This window comes from Haliotis cracherodii, unplaced genomic scaffold (assembly GCF_022045235.1).
Source record: "Haliotis cracherodii isolate W230 unplaced genomic scaffold, xgHalCrac1.p SCAF_6, whole genome shotgun sequence".
Classification (NCBI taxonomy): domain Eukaryota; kingdom Metazoa; phylum Mollusca; class Gastropoda; order Lepetellida; family Haliotidae; genus Haliotis; species Haliotis cracherodii.
In genome coordinates, this window is record NW_027266319.1 from 68456115 (window position 1) to 68481177 (window position 25063).

General features: G+C 39.9%; 1 protein-coding gene and 1 pseudogene across 2 annotated transcripts in view; one reads left to right on the forward strand and one right to left on the reverse strand.

Annotated features, from left to right (window-relative positions):
- The window catches only part of LOC139445127 (uncharacterized), a 119375-nt gene that overhangs the window by 64019 nt on the left and 30293 nt on the right, over positions 1 to 25063 (reverse strand). For both annotated transcript variants that reach the window (XM_071226226.1, XM_071226225.1), the window contains exon 2: positions 11166 to 11197. In XM_071226226.1, the coding sequence (XP_071082327.1) occupies positions 11166 to 11189 (24 nt within the window). In that variant the 5' untranslated portion in view covers positions 11190 to 11197. The remainder of the gene's footprint in view (positions 1 to 11165; positions 11198 to 25063) is intronic.
- On the forward strand, positions 14558 to 15727 carry LOC139445926 (uncharacterized; annotated as a pseudogene).

Sequence of the window (25063 nt, forward strand, 5' to 3'; positions counted from 1 at the left end):
TATGTTTTATTAACGCTTATAGTCAGGCACAGAATAATAATATGATCAAAAATGTCCCTATAATGACTTTGTAAAATATCTAGAATAAAAGCTGTTTTTCCACTCTGTTTGCCCGCATATGATAGCGCAGTGCGGATCTTTAGGTAAAAGATTATTAATAGATTGCTTGCACGAATCGTCCATTCTGTATATTAAGTTGCGCATCCATAATCACGTACAAATATGTGTTTAATTTACCAGCCGTTTCCTGGAGCTTCGTTATCTGTATAGTGACACCCTCGCTAGCATTTTCTATTCTCCTCCCACTGCCGTGTAGTTGGTCATCGTCCGTTGTTCGCATGTCGAGCCATAGCGCATATTTCGTGGTGAGGTATTCACCCATCGATACACTCCCGAGAGACAGATCTTTCACGACCACGTTAACTTCCGGGGAACGTTTTATAGAAGGAAGATTTTTAATTTCATCCCACTGGTGATACGCTAGCATTCCTTGGCTATATAGTTGATTAGGAACGCCCTCGATAGTCAATTCTACTTTTGTAATCTTGGGATTGTAAAACTTCTCGGTATTTCTTTTAAACGCATCAGAGGGGTCCTCAAACAACATTAAAATACCCTTCAACGACCTTGTGGGAACGTTAAGATTGATATTCCACATCATATCTTTTTTGTCCCTCGTGATCTTTCGATGTCGCAGCACGCGATCGTACAAAATGGCTAAACTTCCCGTATAATGGTTACGAATTTGTCTGGCTAATTCGGGATCCGTTATCATATCGTACTCTAGCGAGATATTGTCAATGGAATAGCTAGCATCTTCACCACCGGTTCTGATTACTCTACCGTAGTCATTAAAGGTGAGTTTGTATTCTAACCTATCGCCCTGGGAAGCTTGATAAAAGGGCATGTGGGAATCTAGTAATTCAAAGTCTAGGGGAATATAGAATCGGTTACCTAATGCGTCGGCAACGGCCTTATCTTTTACGACGGTATCATCACCATTTCAGTTTGTGGCTTGACTATTCCCTTTTCACCCGTGATTGTTTGCGTTATTAATTCGACGTTAATATCCGAATTTATACCTGGTTTTTGTTGATCGGTAGCAATAACAATTTTATTATTATAGCCTATCACTTGACCGATCTTAAGTTCCATATCACTCGGAGACATGTATAGTCCCGGCGCATAAACGTAGTCCACTTTGGATTGAGTGTACTGTAATACATCTTGAAAACACTTTATAGACGATGGTATGTCAAATGGTGAATTGATGGCGTCCTCCATGTTTGCGACAAACTGTTTTTGCGCATCGAACGCCGTCCCAGTACCGATAATGGAGGTTCGTGTTTGCGATTGTGCACCGAGAATTGCCCATACATAAGTTCTTATCGATTCATTAAATCTTACAAATCCTGGGTTAGTAAAATTATTTTCCGTTTTATCATTAAGAAATTCATTCCAAGCGTCATCGTTCAGTTGTATAATTTTTTTAACAATATAAATAGACCCACTCTATAAACTCATAATATCCCCTCTCCAATCGTTACTATAAAGTTCCCAGCCTTTATACCAATGACTGTTTTTTTTATAATGATCATATATTCTTGAGTAAAGTTTGCTGGTACGCAACAACTTAGTAAAATTAACATGAAGTTTATTAAGTTCTTTATATACATAATCGCTTTCTTCTTTGACGGTTATTTTTTCCTCTGTGTAAGGAACACCTAGACCATGGTTTGCTTCTTTAATACGCCAATCTTTACTCGTAGAAACATTAAATTCCTGACAAATACGCTCATACGCGGACCTATCATAATTATTATTTGTGGAATTCCACGCTCGATCATGCGGTAACGGAGCATTAATTTCTTTAAGTATACGTCTCATCTGATAGTACACGTGAAATAATATAACAGACTTATATAGTTTAAATCCTGGGGCATTAACAGATACGCCACATCCCGTTGTGGCACACCATACGGCAAAGTTTAACTGATTCTGCCAAAATTGCATCAGATTGTGAAACCAATCGTGCACCATTTTATCGCTAGTTGCCGTGACCCTGTAATTTTTAAAGATATCGTGGAATTTAACGGTAAACTCGGCACCAGAGGCAGTTACTATAATCGATTGATTAGTAATGTAAGTTGATTTCATATTTAAGTTATGATATAGTATCATTGTATATCTAATATGTATGTTACACTCCCGGGAATAACAAATGGTCAGTCTATTGAACTGCTTCATACTATCGATAACTCAGATGGACAACTCGAAGTAGCTCTATGCGATATAACGTATTACCCGCTGTGGACCAATATAAGTGCTGCGAGAAATAATCATAATATATTGATATTAGATGAAAACGACTATAATATTGTGAGAAAATTCATTAATGTACCTGATGGGTATTACAGCGTATGCTCACTCAATGATGGAGTTAGTATCACACAAAGTGAGGCGACTGGGAGACTGAAATTCGACTCTGGAGAAAATAATGCAAAGATTTTAACGAACTTAGCAGTTACACTTGGATTTATAGATGGAGAAATAAGAATACTCAAGAAATCATCAAAGGCACGTGCTTTACCCGATTTAGTTCCATATAAAAAGTTGTGCATCCATCTAGATCAAATAAGCACGACGGTTAATATTCAACTAGAAAGTCCTTCAACTCTGCTCAGAAGTGTTCCAGTTAAAGATGAAAAATATAATAGCGGTAGAACGGAATCTTTCTCGTCATTACAGTATAAAAAATTAAAGCGGGGTATTATTTCAGACCTCAAAATTTCTGTATTAGATGTAAAACACCAACCTGTAGATATAGGATACTTAAGTGTAACACTCCATATTATAAATAATGGTTGATTCATCAGGCCCTGGAATACTCAGACAATGTAATACAATTGCGCTTTCCGATCTCGGAGACACAGAAGGATTCGATAAACCCGGTACCAATGGTAAGTTATACGCTTTACACTTACACGATAATGTATACAAGCGGAAAGAAGTTACATTCACGGGTAATCTAGAAGATTTAAGCGATGTCGACGTTAGTAGACACATTAAAAACACTTCGTACAATATTATTCGCAACGACGATAATAAATGGACTATGGTCGACGCAAACATCGAGTGGCTACTGAATATCGTCATTACCCCACCTTATGCGATGATGGGTAAGGGCCATAATTTAACTAAGATAATAAATAGTGGCATCATACTCGCGGCTTATATCCCATCAAAACGAAAAAGTGTGTTAGTTGCCCCCCTGCCAGAAAACCCATATGTTATATAGTCGTCCGGCCTTAAAAAATGTTACTTTAAATTTGGTTCCAGAATTTGATGATATTAAAGTTAACCTGAGTGCAATACCTAATGTTTCTACGCTTATAATTGAAGTCTTGTTTGGAGATGTACCGGTAGATGCCTTCGAAATATTGCCAGGTTTATCGATTAAATGGCTCAAGAAACACGAGCGTCAACGTTGCAGTATTATTCATATCAGAGCATCGCCCGTTGCAACCCTCGAGGGGGTCCAAATTATTAAAAGTGGTAGTATTTGTCTTACTAAGATATTCTTGCCGTTTAATATACATTTAATAAGATTGATGTATACTCTCAAAACATTTAAGCAAGACCAATTAAAGACTATTATATGATCGTAATATACACTATGAGTTTATATCCGGCGCTCGATGAGGCATTTGAAAAGATGGAAACTGTTGATGGATTTCGATTACATCAAATAAGCGACATAAAACATCGACTAGAGAAGGATAGGGAGTTGAGACTTGGATTGTATAAAAAGTATCGCAGAGCCGTGAATGCTCTCGACGGAGTTGATACCGCGCTTGTAGCAGCTGGCATGGGACTCAGTGTAGCAGGTGTCGGTTAACTATTAACTATAATCGCCGCGCCTATCGTGCTCGGCATGGAAATAGCCGCTGGAGTCTCGGGACTGGCAGGAATAGCGATAAAATTCATTTCTTGTAGGTTACAAAAGAAAGCATTAAAACACAATAGTATTCGGATACTCACCGAAGCAAAGTTGAACAGCATTGAGGATCATATTTCGACAGCAATGGTCGGTTGTAAGATATCCGAGGATGAGTTTCGTTAAGTGCTGTCAGAACTCACCAAATTCAACGCAATGAAGCAGGAGATTCGATCAAAATCTCATAAGACCAGTGGTATTAGCGAAGACGAGAAAAAAAAGTTCCTAGAACAAGGGAGGCAACAAGCTCGTCAATTATTCCGTGCCAAAACCAAAGAACTGGTTGGAGATTAAAAATAGATTGCTTACTATCGTTTGATCACATTTAGACAAATGCTTACATACATATATAATAGAATTACAACACAACAATCGAAGCTATTAATAGAGAGAATTACCACAAGGTTTTTATTATATCAGTGATGTGAAACCAACCAAATAAGGTTATCAATTGTTTCTTATCAATTTACAAGAAGAGTGTAATTATATAGTCTGGTCTTCTAGTAAAATGAACGAAGAACTTAATAAAAATGTTGAATATCGCTTTATTGATAAAAATAATAAAGAATATTTTTATTACCATTTAGGCTCATCTAAAGCAATGATTGGCCCCAGGTATTGCTGCACTAGAGCCAATTTAACTTAATCTCATGACTATCATTGAATCGCATAATCATTTTGGCACAAAAAATGCCACCTGTAGTAGCAGTATAGGTATATGAATCTGGCTCCAGTGGAGTTGCGGCAGAACCATCATTACCTATACTACTCAGGCACTGACAAATAATGCTCTTCAAAAAAAGAAACGAAATACGGATATGTTTGGCCATAAAAGCAACATTAGCGGACCAAGAGGTGCGAAATGATGAGGTTTAATGTGTTATAGTGTCAATGACAAACGTCCCGGATCAAAATGATCACAACAAGGACATGCAAACCATTAGTCGGGAAACACGTACGATTCGGAACAACGCACCAAGTGCATTAAGGGCTATGGAGCTGCACGCACTGCACGTGTAGCAGCACTATGCACGGTATTAAAGTACAGGGTTTTCGATTGCCTGGCATGCGCGTCAATCGAACAGTGACAGTTCAACAACATGCCAAGATTAACAGAAGTGCAAAGAAACATAGTCACAGGCCGCTTGCAGGCAGGGGAATCCCAATCAGCTGTAGTCATGGTTTTCAATTTAGCGCCCAGCACCATCATAACGCTATGGGATCGGTTTCAACAGCATGTGTCAACGGGTTATTGGCCAAGGTCGGGACGACCAAGAGTAACCACCCCCACCCAAGATCGTTACATCCGACTGCGCCACCTACGGCAAAGGACGACCACAGCCACCTCAACCGCATCCCAAATACCTGGTCTGCGCAGAATCTTCAACCATACCGTACGATAACCGTTTAAGAGCAGCGGGTCTACGAGCAAGACGTCCTATTCGACGCGTCATATTGTGTCGACAACATCGTCAACAACGACTGCATTGGTGTAGTGAACACAGGGTATGGACTCAACTGCTATGGAGAGATGTCTGGTTCAGGGACGAATCACGATTTCTAGTGGGGATGGAAGAGCACGGGTGTACAGACGTCGGGGAGAATGTTACGCCGGAAACTGCGTACAGGAAGTGCACAGGTTTGGTGGGGGTAGCGTTATGTAGTGGGCGGCATCTCTCATCATGTCAGGACAGGGTTGGCCCATATACAGGTCAATCTTATACATCTACAACATTCTACTACCACACGTCCTCCAATTTGCAGCCAACAGTGTATTCCAGTTGAAAAACGCTTGACCGCATACAGCATGTGTTAAGAGAGTTTGAAGTGACCAAATTATCTACGTAAACTTCGTTAATCTTGGTCGAATTCCGGAAGTTTGAACTTTCAGATTACACATTTCCTTACTATATTTCGTAATTTTCACTTAAATTTCTCATAATTATAATTTCATGTTAAGTCAAGTCCTCTTTGGGGCGGTCGGGTAGCCCAGTGGTTAAAGCGTTCGCTCGTCACGCCGAAGACCCGGGTTCGATTCCCGACATGGGTACAATGTGTGAAGCCCATTTCTGGTGTCCCCCGCCGTGATATTGCTGGAATATTGCTAAAAGCGGCGTAAAAACATACTCACTCACTCAAGTCCTCTTTCTATAATAAAAATGTCTTATTGTAAACTATCTTTGCGACATACGTCACGAGATACGGCACGTGCACCAATCCTCTAGCGAAGCAGGCAGCAGACGACAGTCGCTCTCGTGCATTTACTTTTCTAGTCGATAACCAACCATAAGTACACCCCCTGAGCTGAGATATATTGAGTAATTTGACTTTGAGAAACATTGCGTTGATATATTAGTCTTTTCACATGTTCTTAGAATTATTGAGATAGAAATAGCGTAGTGCGTGCGTTCAATGGCCGACCAAAGTACATTGGTCCGTAGTGGCAACTTCGCAATATCTGATGAAGTATGGCAAATCATGACTTGGCACCGCTTTATAATTTCATTCTTAAGTAGAACCATGTATACTTATTCCTTTTATTCCTCTTTTATATTGTCTTTTATGCACATTTCAAGTATATAGAGCATGATATGTGATTTCCGCATCGCTGTCAGTGAACGGTATTTCGCGCCAACAGCGCAGTCCTTTGTTTCACTCGAGTGCGTGTTAGCCCACAGGAGTTACGTCCCTTTGTCAATGCATTGTGTTGCGACGGCCATGATAGGAAATGTAAGCATACTCAGGTTTAGCCATGGCTGGCGATGCATAATATTTACGTTTTAATTCTCAGGATTGTTTTATAATGACGAATTTAGTCATCGTTATTGATGTGCAATTGTACCATTTGTGCCAAACTGAATATCGTTTTCTTGTACTGTATTTATGTCATTATTATTGTTAGGCAAATCAACTTCAGTGGTGACTGATGTGACTTCGGACCGATAGTACCAACTATCGAATGGGTCACCTGGGGGTGAGTTCATTGATATGTCATGACTGATGTTTATCCATATCGATCTACGATTTTGTAATTCCATTGTTGCAAATTGACTTTGTCGAGCTTGTGTTGGTGCTTTTCTTCATTATGCTGTAAACTAAAAATACCTTTTCTTTGCAGTCATATGTATTGTAAGACCAACTGTAACAAAGTAGTTTCATAGCCGAATTTCATTGTCATTTTCATTCATTGCAATATTTCCACAAAACTCATGTGTACATTATTCCTTTGGTCTCATTTAAAATAGTAATTGTCAATTTATATCTACAATTCCGTCCATCCTAATGTTCAAATACAATCAATGAACTTGTGTTTTTCTACAATGTCAAACATCAAGTGTAGGTGTATAGTATGCTGTTGTAACAGTACATAGAAATATATTTTCATTCTGTTGCTCAGTGATTGTAACCTAATGAGCCTGTGATATTTGTATGTGGATAATGCCCTGCTTCATCAGAATAGAAGAACCTCCTGTAGCTTTAACACCAGTACGAGAACTGCACTCTACTGACGGATATCAAATAGATCTGTGTTTTTTAGCTATGTTTCTTGGAGTCAAGACGATGACGGTTTAAAATCTTAGATTAAAATTCTCAAGACCTCTGCAGTTCCATTGTATTATGTGTTGTGGATTCAAGGTGATGCTTCTATAGGAGAAATGCCACGCAAACGTGAGGAAGATTTTGTAGTACTCCTATTTACATGTGGAAATGGCGTTACTTCCATGTCCAGAGGACCAAAGGATCTCTAAATCAGAGGTGGCCTTTGGTCATTGGGTTTGGAGCTGTTCTTTTTGCTGCTTCTTTTTCAATAAAATCTTTTCCCTCTTTGAAAGTTTAACAATTTCTGGTCCTGGCTCAGAAACTGGTTTGGGAGTATGAGATTCAACATTTTTGACAGTTTTGCTTTTGTTTTAGAGGAGTCACATACGAAGGTGTCACAGCTGGTTTTTTAACTGAAGCAGTTTAAAGTGGCTGTACAGACTTGATTCATGTTCGATCAGTCTGGCAGTCGACAGAGGCAGTGTTGACAGGAGGACGAGAGACAGCAGCAGAGTAAGGTAAGACTTACAACCCTCTTCTTAGCTTCATGGTAAGAGATATTCTATTCATTTTTTATTTTTTAAATTTGGGATTAACGTTTTCACTCAGGGCAGGATTTGGATGAGGCCATATGCTTCCCACCGCAGTTTCCACACTTCACATCCTAACTGCAGTCAGTGGCCTCGTGCTTGTCACCGCAGCAGTAACAAACAGTATAGGCATGTCAGGACTTGGATCCATGTCCGAACACTTGGCAGATGCAGCACCTGAGAGGATTGATGATATACACCTCCACTCCAATGCTACAGTAACCAGGTTTAATAGACGTTCGGGCGAAATTAAAGAGGAAGGTGTTGGTCGGCTGGACCACAACATCCTTCTTTACAGTGAATCTTTTGACAGCTGTGACGGACTGTTGGTCAAGTTCCTTGGCTATATCACCTTTGGACATGCCAGATAGGCAGCGAGCTCTGTCACGGACAATGCCCTTACACGAGTTCAGTGTCTTGTGCACTGAGACAACAATCTTGATATTGACAAACTCATTTACTTTGAGAAGATTGACAGATTGGGGTGTTATACTCCAGCAAATTTGACACGATACAGAATTCGGAGGTCAGCATCACCAGATTGGCCCATGAGCCACCGCCTTCAGGGCATAGGGCTCTAAGCAAGCTTTATAGATTGATACATATATTCAAAACATTCAGAATTAATTTATTTGTAAATACCAAACGATTTTGCAAAAGATTGTATGCACAGGGCATGACATGACCAGCCGATTGATAGAATCGGGCCCATTCTACCGCCCGTCTAGGCAAAGTTAGGGTCGAAGTGGTGTGTTTGAATAAGGAGCACTATTGCCGGCTCCGTCGCCCTCAACCACCAGAATACCTTCCTCTGCCGACACAGGGTTGCAGCCCACAGCAAACAGGCTGCCCAATTTGGTCGCCTTTTACGACCAGCAATGGGGTGCTGAGGACACATTCTTGTTTATCTTCCCCGGGTCCCCAAAGGGATCAACATTAAGTCGGAATTTAGTCAACTGTTCTTCTTCCATGGGACAACGATTGACGTAACGTTCACCTCGACGTCGGTACACTCGAATCCGTCCATCGCTGTGGCTGAGGTGAAAACGAGACTCGTCAGTGAATAGAACTTGTCCCCTCAGCATGGCCGTCCAGCGTAGACGCTGTCTGCACAACTGTAGACGTTCCTGACGGCGGGTCTTCTGGCGACAATCCCTGCACAACTGAGGCGGCGACGTACGGTTTGTGAAGATGTTCGTCGAAGGCCAGGGATGCTTCTTGCAGTCACTGTTTCTGGCTGGAATCGATTTCGTAGGTGTGTTGTTCGAACCAGTTGTCTTGTCGATTATTGTTTATGCGTGGCCTGCCACTCCGAGGATGGTCTCTGACTGCATTCGTCTGTTGCCAACGTTGCCATTAACACCAAATGGTGTTTCTGTTGACGTTAAATTGTCTTGCAACATCACGTTGACTCGATCCTGCTTTAAGCATACCAATGGCTGCAGATGCTCATTTGGCATTTCGTAATGTTGAATAATTGCGTAATTTTGTTGTTTTTCTGAGTGGTTGTTGTCAGCACGATGCTAAACAATGCATATGGAATCCTGTTAACGCGCATGTTTTTATACCTATTCTTGGGTAGTAAAATGCATGGGGCTTGCATTAAAGTCAACTTTTGCATGGAATACATGCTTTTCTGTAGCAGTTGCGTTTTTGTGACTTGATTCCATACATGTACTTCAATATTGAAAACCAAGCTTTACTTGTTTAAAAAATACACTAAAATATTGGTGTCACAGGAACTTTTGTTGTTGAGTATATTTTAATGAATTTATATGAAAAAGTATTTGACAGGCGCAACTCGGCCACAGAAATGTATGGTAAACATGTTGCCGGAGTCGGCTTGTAACCTCTGAAATCCGTTCGGTGGCCAGAGAAATCCCTGGATGATAGGCAGAGTGTTCGGGCTCAAGGAAACTAACAGGTCGTTATCTTTATTGTCACGCTGGGACCGTGGTGGTAGGGCAACTTGACTTGATAATGCATGGGAGCTGCTACCTTGACTACTGACTGTTGATGTCTTCTTGTGTGCCGTGTCCAGCGTCCGTACAGACTTGGTGATGGAGGATACTTACACATCTCATCACCTCATCTTGAGGATGTCCCACCTCAGCTGATACATCGGAATCGAAGATTCCATAGCCGACTTATGCTTGGAGAAAAGTTGTTCAATCAAACTCGTGAAAAAGTAGGGGTCGGTGCAGGTGGTGCAGGCGTCATCGGGGTTGTAGATATAGGAGACGACTCGGTGGGCGGATCGGAAGGAATGAAGGAAAAAGACGTAATAGCATCAACAATCTTCTTGGCCGCTTCCTTATGCTTGGCCTCCTTAATGGAGTCCAACAATTTGTTGAAGTCTAATTTGGAGCGTGAGGTGCACTGCTGACATTGAGTAGTTTCGGAAAAGGAAGGATGAGGTTCTCCCGTGAATATTAAAATGACCACACGACTTGTGGAGCGAGAGGCCGATGGCGGCATGACAGACTCACACACACATCACCAAGTCTATACTAACATGATCAACAAAATTAATTTATAAAAAAATAAATTAATCCTAATTTGTTGAAAACCATTGTGTGACTACACGACCTAAGGGCGAAAGAAACAAACTTGATGTTCACTCTATCACACCACGCCTTTGCACACTGATGAGCTGCTTGGTGCAATTGCAGTTACAACTAGTTCTGTATCGTTGACAGTGAAGAGGATTTCTGTTGAAAATCTGAAGATTTAGTTATGGTGTCATTGCAGGCCGTTCACTCTATCACACCACGCCTTTGCACACTGATGAGCTGCTTGGTGCAATTGCAGTTACAACTAGTTCTGTATCGTTGACAGTGAAGAGGATTTCTGTTGAAAATCTGAAGATTTAGTTATGGTGTCATTGCAGGCCAAGTATACGTTTATGGTAATGATGTAAAAGAGGTAGAGTATTCGTAAGAATCATAGGTTTCTGGCATGCTCTAAATGCTAAATGAAAGCAAATGTTGGTCATGGTTACAAGTGTCCCAAGTTTATGAAAATGTACAAAAACTCACTGGTTTGCTCCATAGCCAACCCATGCTGATTCCTGCAATGAGATAAAATCAAATTATACATTTATTATTGAAAAACAACTTACTGAAAAAGTTCATCCTGATATTGTACATAGTAAATGAACAAATATTTTGTCTACTTAATAAAGGAGTCACGCGTACAAAATAATCTGAAATATAAAATATTTTGATAGTCCAGGACCTTATTCACATGTATACTATAAACAAAAATAATAATGTTTTTGTATCCTTTCTAAGAGTTTGAAATTTTAAAACTTATCCTATCTCACTCTATGCATTTCACCCTTCACCTTCCGAACATTGTGTTGAAACATCTAAAATCAAAGTTTCCAGCTTTTAAGCTTTTTTCCACCAAACACCCGTTGCATCACCATGACGACCACCTCAAACAATAAGGTCTTAGAAAGGAGCTTAGGAGCTGGAAACTTTCTTTTGGGACGTTTCCACACAAGGATCGGAAGACGAAGGGTTAAATGCATCGAGTGAGATAGGATAAGTATTATAAATATACAATTTACCGTTAAATTAATAATTTTGATTCAGTGTTATCTTGTTACCATGACATTGCATATCCTTATACTGTAAATCTGGACAGTTTTGCAAGCAGGAAACTACTGCGATAACTGCGAGTGACACACACACATTTCATGACGAAGTTGTTTTTGAAGACCAACAAGGAAAAAAACATAAAAATGCATATTTCGTTTTTATTTACTTTCACACATTTGTAGTAGTATGTAATTATGTATATATCATCAAGTGTATTTTAAGGTCACCTCTTATTTTAATACCTAAGTTTTAGTCTACACTCCAATCTAACCTGCTTCATTAATACAATAGCACAGTCACCCTTGCGCTTGCCTTCTCTATTGTTTCTCTGGTTTCTATTGTTTAGCCCCAGCCCCTTACTTTCGGTGACAGGGTGCATTATGGGACTGGTCAGTTTAAATTCACACTTGTAGTTGATTATGTATGGAGTAGTCGGTTCATCGCTGATATAATTGAGTCAATTGTCACAGGTTAGTTTGTTTGAATTGTATATTTATGTGTTCTTATTTAGTGCTTTGAAGGGTTTGTTAAGGTGCATATGTATGGTTTCTTAACTTCTTTTAATAATGCTTATATTGTTAGGTGTGATAAATATATATCATATCAGTCATCGTATTCAGGTAAATTTGCTTAAATACTTTAAGTATGTAAGTATGTTTATAATAGATAATCTTAACTAGCATTTTCATGTTGATATTACTTAACTTATTGTGTAACTAAGCATAATGAGTTCATTTATTGATAGACTGGAGCTATTTACCCGTAAATTAAAGTTCTGCACCTAGCTGCACATGTATGAATGTATGTCTGTATGTCTGTATGATGAGGTGAGTAATTAGAATATATATTTTAGGGTTATTGTATATACCTAAGGATGTAAACATATTGATGTAATATGTTACACTGTAATTATGTTATATATATTTATGTTCAGGTGTGTCCCTGTAAAGCAAATGTCTGATGTTGTGACATCATAGGGCACAGTGCCATACACCTGGTGAGGACATTTATATTTTGTTTGTATTTATAGTGATATGTACTTTAATTGTGTGTTATGTATTAATGCATTTATCATCATTCACCTATTATTGATAAACTATGTTTGTCAATTTATTATATGATAAATCTCCTGTAATATTTACAGTACAGTAAGACAAAACTAATCATGCTAACTATGATTGATCATAACAATGTATATAATCATATTTAAGATTCTAATGTTTGTTAATAAGTTATAATGTAATGATTTATTTGTATGTGTACGTATTGTGCATATTGTAACTCTGTGTATTTATTTTCAAAGGGCCGTTTTATTTTTGTATTAAAACAACTGGCATCCACAAATCAACCTGCGTTTGGTGATTCATTCACATAAACCACTCCGGTTACATTGGCGGCGTCGGCAGGATTGTTACAGTTGTTACAGTAAGGCACCCAGTGACAAGTGACAACGTTGGACACTAGCTGTCCATGGATGAACGCGACAGAGATCTGTGTGCTCCAGGACCCATGATGTGAAAGTAATGTAACAACATAATGTATCAGTTACTTTGTGCCATCATCTTTTCATGAGCTTGCCTCTCAGTGTATAGACCACGATCAACTTGTATTGTGCAAGAGCTTGATTGACACTTTCGTTAAATTATATTGTGCTTTCTGTGAATGACAGTTATTCATGTGAAGAGAAGAGGATACCACTGCTGTGATCATATATAACAGACATTTATCTTGTTTACATATAATTGGTTGTCTGTTGTCTATTTGACATTTACATAAAATATTTACTGCATAGATTTGTTCAGTGCACTTGGTAGTCTTAATCATACCGGCCGGTCATTAGTTAGTTAGTTAGACATAAGTTAGTTAGATCATTAGTTAGTTACCACATTAGTTAGTTAGATCATTAATTTGTTATAACATAACTTAGTTAGATCATTAGTTAATTATTCCTTTAGTTGCTATACAGAGTTGTGTCCCTTGGGCACACAAGAAACCTATGATTATGGGTTCGAATCTCGGTTTGCCCCACTTGTGTTTCTAGAGTTGGCAGCACCATACCAGTGCTTGAGGGTTTAACCAGCGTAGGTGTCTAAGATCTGCCTCACTTCGGGATTTTCTCCCACTTTGAGCTGACATGCCGTGATATGACTGGAATATTGTTCAATGCGGCGTTAAACCCTCACTTACTCACTCATTTACTTAGTTAATTAGTCTACTGATTTTTATTTTATGTTAATTTGTTAGTTTCTTTGTTAAGTAGTTAGTTAATTTGTGTTATTAGTTTAACTTGTATCATATTAGTACCCTTTATCTAGTTATGTAATATATCTGTGTTCGTGTGAAAGAAGTATGACTGTTTAGCACTTACATATTACTCAAACACTATTATAAGCAATAAAATAATAACATAATTTAATAATAAAGCATTTAAATCATCTTATATATAATAGATAGGTCATAATTGTGTTTGGTTACATTCAGTTGGTCATAGAGTTTATTGATGTTGTCTTTGTAAAGTTGTACGTGTTGGGACCTTGTCTCTATACATCTTTTTTTTTCTTCTTCTTTTTTTTTTCTTTGCGTTTGCAGCGGTCGCACAGCTTACACTTGCACATCATTACTAACGTTTGCACTTGTCAATATACAAGTATTTTATGTCTTGTGTTCCATTCAAAACAACATTGTTTAGTTAGAAGTTAGAATATACATATGCAGTTGCAATGTTGGAGATCCAGTCCAATCACTTTACTTCTCTGGTACAAGTGTCATAGATATATTTCTATTTTTTTCATATTTGGCGCTAGTTGTATATACTATACACAGGCATGTCCGATCAAATGTCAGAAGAGGAAATTTCGCAACTTGTTGCAACATTTCAGCAGCTAAAGGTCAAACCTAAGGCTGACTCACCAGAAAACTTGTTAAAGTGGATGGCTGAGTTTTCAACTGGCTCTGTGAAAACAGAAGATGTTTCCCCTGCCTTTGAAACTCAGCATCCTAGTCACCCATCTGCAGCTCAGGTGTTTACCGTATCGCACCCTCCAAGTTTACCTTGCTTCTCGGGAGATGAAGGTAAAAGTAATGTGTCATATGACTTGTGGAGATACGAAGTGGATTGCATAATGAAGGACAAAGCACATTCAGGGGCGACAATCGAACATTCCATCAGGAAATCTTTGAGAGGGGAGGCCGCCAGAGTTGCTATGCGATTAGGTTCCACAGCTTCTCTTCCATCGCTTTTAGATAAGCTAAGGTGTGTTGATGACACAAGTGATTCTCCCGTCAACTTATTGGCAGCCTTCTATAAAGCACGGCAACGGGATGATGAGGACGTCAACACTTGGTGTTGTCGTCTAGAAGACCTTCTTAGTAAGGCTGTAGACGCTGGTGAAGTTATCCATCAAGACACCAACAAGCTCCTTCATTCCATGCTCTGGACAGGACTCAAGCCATCAATCAAGGATGTCAGCGGACACAAATTTGATTTATTCTCCGATTTTGATGTTTTGCGAAGAGAACTGCGGCAGATTGAGCGGGAACACAATCAACGCAGAGGTGAAGGAAAGGTCAAAGGTAAACAGTCTGCAACAAGTATGGCGGCTGTAACTGAGACAACCACCCAAACAGAGTTGAAGGAACTTCGAGGAATGATCAAGAGCCCTACTTCTGAAGTTGCATCTCTCAAGAAACAACAGCAACAACAACCACAGGATCACTATCAACAGCCGACAGGAGAACAAGCTCGATTTCAATCGAAGTCTTATGATCAAACAGACAGGACCAACACTGGATGGTATCCTCAATAGACTTTCCAGACGCAACGATATGACCAGTCACAATATAGAGGCAGATCTAGAAGACGACCATTTGAGAGAGATGTACAGTGCTTTCGCTGTGGACAGTTTGGACACATAGCTTCAGGATGCAGGGTCAGGATGGACCATAGTCGTCAGCATTTAAACGGGAGATGGCCTATGCGAAGGGGTGGCCCATAGGTCTCAACAAACAACAGACTGATACTCAGAGATATGATACCACAGCACTTGTAGGAAATGCCAATGAAGTTGATGTCTGTATTCAAGGAATCAAGACAAGAGCTGTATTAGACACAGGAGCTACAGTCTCCACGATGAGTCAGGCATTTTATGATCAATATCTCTCCAGTATTCCTATCACCCCCATTACAAGTGTTTTGGATGTTGAATGTGCTGATGGACATATACAGGTTATATTCAGGTTGACCTTGAGGTCAACGGTACTGATGCTGAATCTCAGTCATGTCTTCTACTTGTAGTTCCTACTAGTAACTATAATTACAAGGTACCAGTTCTACTTGGCACCAATATATTATCTGTTTACTTGGGAACTTGCAGACATAAGCATGGGGAAAAGTTTCTTCAAGATGCGAACCTTCACACGCCTTGGTATTTAGCGTTTAGGTGTATGGTGCTACAGGAACGCGATCTTGTAAGAAGAAAGTTTCAGCTGGGATTAGTCAAGTGCGCAGGAGTTAAGAAGGTTATCATCCCACCCAACTCAGACGTCTCTATCTCGGGCTATATTGACAAGGCGCTTCCCTATCGCAGTACATGTGCTATAATGCAAAGTACTGTCCGTTCAGCTATCCCTGATGACCTTGACATCTCACCCAGTTTGATCACTTACAGAGAGAAAGGATTCTTGGATGTCAACATTTCCAACATTACCACAAGGACAGTAGTCATTCAACCTCATGCACTTCTTTGTGAGATCCAGCCTGTCTTTGTTGAAGAACAGCCTACCTTGGAAGACAATTCTCAGGACAGCACTTCTCTCATTAATAAGATGGACATAGAATCTTCAAGAATTTCAACCACTCAGCATGAAGAGGGATTGAAAGTCATCTCAGACTATTTAGATATTTTCTCTCATGGTGACCTTGACCTTGGACACACTAGTACAGTGAAACATAGGATCGACCTCATTGATGAACGACCTTTCAAACAACGACATAGGAGAATTCCACCATCCATGCATAACGAAGTAAGAGATCATCTACATCAACTATTAGCTAGTGGAGTCATTCGTCGATCACGATCACCTTGGTCTTCTAATGTAGTGTTAGTACGCAAGAGGAATGGATGTTTGAGGATGTGCATTGATTTTAGACAGTTGAATCAAAGGACAGTTAAAGATTCATACGCTCTGCCACGGATTGAAGAGATGTTTGACACCCTCGGAGGATCCAGATTCTACTCCACAATGGATATGAAGAGTGGATATCACCATGTCGAATTAGAAGAACATCACAAGGAGAGAACAGCTTTTTCTGTGGGACCCCTTGGATTCTATGAATTCAACCGGATGCCCTTTGGTTTATGCAACAGTCCCGCCACTTATCAACGCCTCATGAATGACTCTTTTGAAGATATGCATCTCAAGATATGCCTTATCTACATGGATGATATAATCATCTTTGCTGATACATTTGAAGAACATCTTGACAGGTTGAAGAAGGTATTTCAGAGACTCAAAGACTGTGGATTCAAGCTTGCTCCAGATAAATGTAGTTTCTTCAAGGACAAGATCAAGTTTTTAGGTCATATCATTTCGGAACAAGGCATCGAACCAGATCCAGCTAAAGTTGAAAAGATAAAGTCATGGCCCCCACCAAAGAATCCAACTGAAGTGAGACAGTTTCTTGGATTTGCAGGGTATTATCGGAGGTTTGTGCAGAACTTTGCTGCAATCACCAAGCCCCTGTCAAGTCTTATGCCTCCACCAACGCAGACAAAGAGAACAAGAAAGAAATTGAGTCAACAACCATGGACATGGGGACCTGAGCAAGACAAGGCATTCCATTACTTGAAAGAACTTCTGGTTTCCCCTCCTATTCTGGCCTATGCAGATTACAGTCTACCATTTGAGCTCCATACAGATGCCAGCACACATGGACTTGGCGCTGTTCTCTATCAAGAGCTGTTTGACAAAGACGAGTGATTGCGTATGCTAGTAGAGGATTGAACAAAGCTGAGAAGAACTATTCTGCACATCGTCTAGAGTTTCTAGCTTTGAAGTGGGCAATTACTGAAAAGTTCAACGATTACCTCTATGGTACCAAGTTCAGAGTTTATACAGATAACAACCCGTTGACCTACATTCTCACTTCAGCAAAGCTTGATGCAACAGGACATCGGTGGTTAGCAGCCTTGGCAGCCTATGACTTTGACATCAAGTACCGCCCAGGGATTAACAATGCAGATGCAGATGGTATGTCACGTTTACCAGGAATAACGACACATGGAGACCAGGAGCACATGTCGGGCGAATCGGTAAAGGCTGTATGTAACATCATTCATGCCCAACCTTATGTGGAAAGTTTATGTATGCAGGCGGACGTTACCCACGAAGAGAACCTCGACACTATTGGTGTTCCTCTAGCAAGGATGTCACATAGGGACTGGAGAAAAGCGCAGTACCAAGATCCTATCTTACGACAATGGACAGGTGTTTACAGTCTGGCAACAAACCAAGGAGACATGATTTCTGTGATTCCACTGCTCATTCAGCTTTGCTCAAGATCTCAAGTAATCTCCATCTTCAGCAGGGAATTATCTACAGAGAAGTAATAATCAACGGACAAACTAGACAACAGTTGGTATTACCAGCAGACTACATTCAAGATGCATTAGAAGGTCTTCATAACAACGTGGGTCATCCAGGAAGAGACATAACCTTGGCACTCTTGAGACACATATTCTTCTGGCCAGGTATGTCTAAGGATGTTGATGACTGGATTAAGAATTGCAGAAGATGCATCTGTCGGAAGACTCCAACCAACCAGAGAGCTCCACTCATTGGAATTGAGACTACTCAGCCACTAGAGCTGGTGTCCATGGATTTCTTGGACCTTGAACCATGCAAGGGAGGGAAGCACAATGTGTTAGTTGTTACGGACCACTTCACTAGATATGCACAGGCATATGTTACCAACAACATGACAACCAAAGCCACCGCTAAAGCCTTCTTTGACAACTTCATTGTTCATTATGGGATTCCACAGCGGACACACTCTGATCAAGGTGCTAACTTTGATGGGAATCTCATAAAGGAATTGTGCTTACTTACCGGCATGAAGAAGTCCAGAACCACACCGTATCATCCCATGGGCAATGGCATGTGTGAGAGGTTCAATCGCACTTTATGTGACATGTTGGGAACCTTATCACCTGACCAGAAGAGTGATTGGAAATCACATATTGGGCCTCTTGTACATGCCTATAACTGCACAAGGCATGAGTCAACTGGACAGTCACCATTCTTTTTAATGTTTGGTAGAGAGCCACGTCTTCCTCTTACTCAGAGAAAGATTGAAGAAATCTTATGAACTGGCTGTGGCCTCAGCTAAAACATCTCGAGAGAGGCAGAAGAAAGGCTACGACATTAGAGTGAGAGGAGCCACACCACAGACTGGAGACCGCGTTCTAGTGAAAATATTGGCATTTGATGGTAAACACAAGCTCTCAGATAAGTGGGAAGAAGATCCTTACATCATTCTGCAACAGCCCAATCAAGATGTGTCCGTCTTTGTAGTGCAGAACGAGAATGGTGAAGGTCGACAGAGGACTTTACATAGGAATCTTCTCTTGCCCATTGGTGCTCTTCATGACCCTGGAGAGATTGAAACATCACATGAACCAGAGCCTATATCATCCAGACCTGTACCAAGGCCAAGACGGTTTTAGCCACAACCAAAGCTAGAGACACTCCCAGATGAAGACATTAGTCAGGAAGACATCATTGTAGAGATCCACACCCCAAATAGAGATGCTGCAGCTGCTGGTATACCCACAGATACCAATCAGGATGTTCCTGCAGATGTGGATACTGCTACTCAGGCAAGTGGTGACGATCATGAGGCTGAGGCAGCAGTGGAGAACAGTTCTGGTGACGACGGTCACATCCCAGGAGAGGGAGAAACAGAGGTGAATCCTACTGATGATGAAGTGGATGAAGATGCTGGTGCTACTACTCCAGATCTACACGAAGATGATGTCATTCCTTCGGCTGAAGACGAAACTAAAGATGATGATACAGTTCTGGATCAAGTTCCTTCAGCTGAAGCAGAACATGTTGACGAGATGGATGTCACAGGTGATGCTGTTCCAGATACAGACGGAGCTGATGTTGTTCCACGAAGGTCAACACGTGAACGACACCCTCCAAGTTGGATGCATTCAGGGCAGTATGCGCTTAGTCAGGCAGCAGTAGAGCCAGATTGGATGGTTAGGGTTCGTTATCTGGAGCATTTAACGAGCGCTGGAACATTGGAACAAACTACACCGGACATCACGAAAGCATTTATATCTATTTTAACACGCTAAAACTCAGAATGACGAAGACGTCATTTCCGTGGGGAGGGAAGAATGTAGTAGTATGTAATTATGTATATATCATCAAGTGTATTTTAAGGTCACCTCTTATTTTAATACCTAAGTTTTAGTCTACACTCCAATCTAACCTGCTTCACTAATACAATAGCACAGTCACCCTTGCGCTTGCCTTCTCTATTGTTTCTCTGGTTTCTATTGTTTAGCCCCAGCCCCTTACTTTCGGTGACAGGGTGCATTATGGGACTGGTCAGTTTAAATTCACACTTGTAGTTGATTATGTATGGAGTAGTCGGTTCATCGCTGATATAATTGAGTCAATTGTCACAGGTTAGTTTGTTTGAATTGTATATTTATGTGTTCTTATTTAGTGCTTTGAAGGGTTTGTTAAGGTGCATATGTATGGTTTCTTAACTTCTTTTAATAATGCTTATATTGTTAGGTGTGATAAATATATATCATATCAGTCATCGTATTCAGGTAAATGTAGTTAGGCTTAATTTGCTTAAATACTTTAAGTATGTAAGTATGTTTATAATAGATAATCTTAACTAGCATTTTCATGTTGATATTACTTAACTTATTGTGTAACTAAGCATAATGAGTTCATTTATTGATAGACTGGAGCTATTTACCCGTAAATTAAAGCTCTGCACCTAGCTGCACATGTATGAATGTATGTCTGTATGATGAGGTGAGTAATTAGAATATATACTTATATATTATGTTATATATATTTATGTTCAGGTGTGTCCCTGTAAAGCAAATGTCTGATGTTGTGACATCATAGGGCACAGTGCCATACACCTGGTGAGGACATTTATATTTTGTATGTATTTATAGTGATATGTACTTTAATTGTGTGTTATGTATTAATGCATTTATCATCATTCACCTACTATTGATAAACTATGTTTGTCAATTTATTATATGATAAATCTCCTGTAATATTTACAGTACAGTAAGACAAAACTAATCATGCTAACTATGATTGATCATAACAATGTATATAATCATATTTAAGATTCTAATGTTTGTTAATAAGTTATAATGTAATGATTTATTTGTATGTGTACGTATTGTGCATATTGTAACTCTGTGTATTTATTTTCACAGGGCCGTTTTATTTTTGTATTAAAACAACTGGCATCCACAAATCAACCTGCGTTTGGTGATTCATTCACATAAACCACTCCGGTTACACATTGTCAAACCAGGCAGTACATGAACAAAAATCCCTCACATCCTGATTCCTGATTGCCTATTGTCACCCTGTGTCAACAGTCTTATTAGTTTCAGTTCACTAACCTGCCATATCTCGTCAACTTATTTACACAACACTGAGTTTCTATTGATAAACACGCTACTCCAACCTTTTTTGTTACAACAACACATCAATTTGAAGTTGAAAAAAAGTGACTGACATGGAACCAACTTTTCTTCCCGCTGCAAACGCATCTTTCGTAATCTCATCGCAATGGTGTCGCAAAACTTTCAACCTGCAGTTGAGGCTATAACTCACAATAATTTAATCGTGCAAAACTAACCAGATATACAGAGTAACCCGATATACCTGTATGATTATTACAAACTAATGACCATATGCATTCATGGTACATATTTTGATTATCAAGATTATTTTTTGCTTAGTAATCTATCAAATCTAAACAAATTAAAAAGTACCAATATATGCTCCATGTTGGCCACAGAAATAATAAAAGTCAAGTTTACACCATGACACCCTGTTGTAGAAACTAATCCATCCCCATAGACTTGTATAAATGCAGAGCAGCAAAACCTTTTCCATATTCCATATTCATCAAGCAGAGTCGATTGTAAAGATGAGCATGTGATTATGAATCACTATCAAGTAGCAATGACACAAGGTGAGCGTATTCTGATCCAACAGTGCCACCTATCACAAACAAATGCAAATTTAAAGCAGTTGTTCACCTATAAAAACAGGAACTGCATTGGACATTATGTTGGTTACTAATTCGTCAAATTTGTAAATGTTCTCCACATGTCCACCATAAAACTTTTTGAAAGCTGTAAGCTTGATCAAACAACTTCGAAGCAAGAGTAGTATGTTGATATTTGAAATCGTCAGATAAAGAGCAGTATCGAATGTACTTCACACGTTGTGAAATGTAAACACCAAAGGCCGGAGCTGATGGACATGAGGGGAATGTTGACTATTGGAAAGATGATGTCATCCCTCTTGTCTAACAGTCTTGTGGAGAAATATGAAACTGACGGTTTATCTCACTGGTCTCCTAGTATCTCTAGGTAAATCAATGAAAGGGAAAGGAAATGACTATTGTGTCATTTGCCCTCTGAAGTCTGTAGGTGTAGGATGTAAAGAGTGTGCCCTCTATAATCTGCAGGTGTAGGATGTATAGAGTGTGCCCTCTGTATTCTGCAGGTGTAGGATGTTTAGAGTGTGCCCTCTGTATTCTGCAGGTGTAGGATGTTTAGAGTGTGCCCTCTGTATTCTGCAGGTGCAGGATGTTTAGAGTGTGCCCTCTATAGTCTGCAGGTGTAGTTTGAAAAAGGTGTGACCTCTATAATTTGAAGGTACAGGATGTATTGAGTGTGCCTGTGTATTCTGCAGGGGTAGGATGTATAGAGTGTACCCTCTTTAGTCTGCAGGTGTAGGATGTATAGAGTGCGCCGTCTGTAGTCTGCATGTGTATGATGTAAACAGTGTGACCTCAGTAGTCTGCAGGTGTAGCATGAAAAGTGTGTGCCTTCTATAATTTACAGGTGTAGGTTGTTTAGAGAGTGCCCACTGTACTCTGTAAGTGCATGGTGTGTAGAGCGTGGCGGTATACATTACAGTCGAGGATATAAAGAGTGTGCCGTCTATGATTTACAGGTGTAGGATGTAAAGACTGTGCCTTCTGTAGCTTGCGGGTGTAGGTTGTATAGAGTGTGTCGCTATACTTTACGCGTGTAGGATGTATAGAGTGTGCCACCTGTATTCTGCAGATGTAGGATATAGAGAGGCTGCCTTCTGTAGTCTGTAGGTGTAGGATGAAAATAATGTGCCCTCTATACTTTACAGGTGTAGGATGATAGATAGATAGATATTCTTTATTTCCTCCAATTGAATGAAGATAACAATATGCAGATATGATTATGTTACACATAAATTGACCCAGGCGAACTAGAAAAATAACTTTAAAAACACAGTTATACTTTGCATTGCATAGCTTTCCTAAAAGGTAGAGTGCTCTTTTATCTACGTAATACTGTAGTGGCATGATGCCGATAACATCTAATACAACAATACTGGGAGTGCGCCTGTGTAGTCCATCAACTTGTTTACAAAACTGACGTTGTATAACTTCAAGCATTCCATACTCTTTAAGAGGAAGTTTACACCATACGCTGCATCCATAGAGGGCACATGATAAGATTACCCTCTCCCAGATACGTGCTGCAGATACAGGATTCAGTCCACCAAAGAACAACCCATTATTATGATTTGTGTCTGCAGGTTTAGCATAAAAAGTGTTTGCCCTCTGTACTTTACAGATATGGATATATAGAGTGTGCCCTCTGTAGTCTACGGGTGTAGGATGTGAAGAGTATGCCCTCTATATTTATCAGGTGTATGATGTGTAGAATGATCTCTTGTTTCTGCAGGTGTAGGATGTATAGAGTGTGCTCTCTATAGTCTGCAGGTGTAGAATGATAAGAGTGTGCCCTCTATACTTTACAGGTGTATGATGAATAGAGTGTCTTCTGTCGTCTGCAGGTTCAGCATAAAACGAATGTCACCTCTATACTTTACAGGTGTAGGATGTATAGAGTGTGCCCTCTCTATTCTGCAGGTGTAGGATGTATAGAGTGTGCCTTCTGTAGTCTGGAGGTGTAAGATGAAAAGAATGTGCTCTCTATACTTTACAGGCCCAGGTGTAGGATGTATAGAGTGTGACTTCTGTAGTCTGCATGTTTAGCATGAAAAGAGTGTGCCCTCTATACTGTACAGGTGTAGGATGTATAGAATGTGTCTTCTGTAGTTTGGAGGAGTAGGATGAAAGGAATGTGCCCTCTATACTTTACATATGTAGGATGAATAGAGTGTGCCCTCTGTAGTCTGCAGGTGTAGGATGTATAGAGTGTGCCCTTTATAGTCTGCATGTTTAGCATGAACAGAGTGTGCCCTCTATACTGTACAGGTGTAGGATGTATAGAGTGTGCCTTCTATAGTCTGGAGGTGTAGGATGTATAGAGTATGCCCTCTTTACTAAACAGGTGAAGGAAATATAGAGTGTGCCCTCAGTATTCTGCAGGTGTAGGATGTATAGAGTGTGCCATCTGTATTCCGGAGGTGTAGGATGAAAAGAATGTGCCATCTATACTTTACAGGTGTAGGTTGTTTAGAGAGTGCCCACTGTACTCTGTAAGTGCATGGTGTGTAGAGCGTGGCGGTATACATTACAGTCGAGGATATAAAGAGTGTGCCGTCTATGATTTACAGGTGTAGGATGTAAAGACTGTGCCTTCTGTAGCTTGCGGGTGTAGGTTGTATAGAGTGTGTCGCTATACTTTACGCGTGTAGGATGTATAGAGTGTGCCACCTGTATTCTGCAGATGTAGGATATATAGAGTCTGCCTTCTGTAGTCTGTAGGTGTAGGATGAAAATAATGTGCCCTCTATACTTTACAGGTGTAGGATGATAGATAGATAGATATTCTTTATTTCCTCCAATTGAATGAAGATAACAATATGCAGATATGATTATGTTACACATAAATTGACCCAGGCGAACTAGAAAAATAACTTTAAAAACACAGTTATACTTTGCATTGCATAGCTTTCCTAAAAGGTAGAGTGCTCTTTTATCTCCGTAATACTGTAGTGGCATGATGCCGATAACATCTAATACAACAATACTGGGAGTGCGCCTGTGTAGTCCCTCAACTTGTTTACAAAACTGACGTTGTATAACT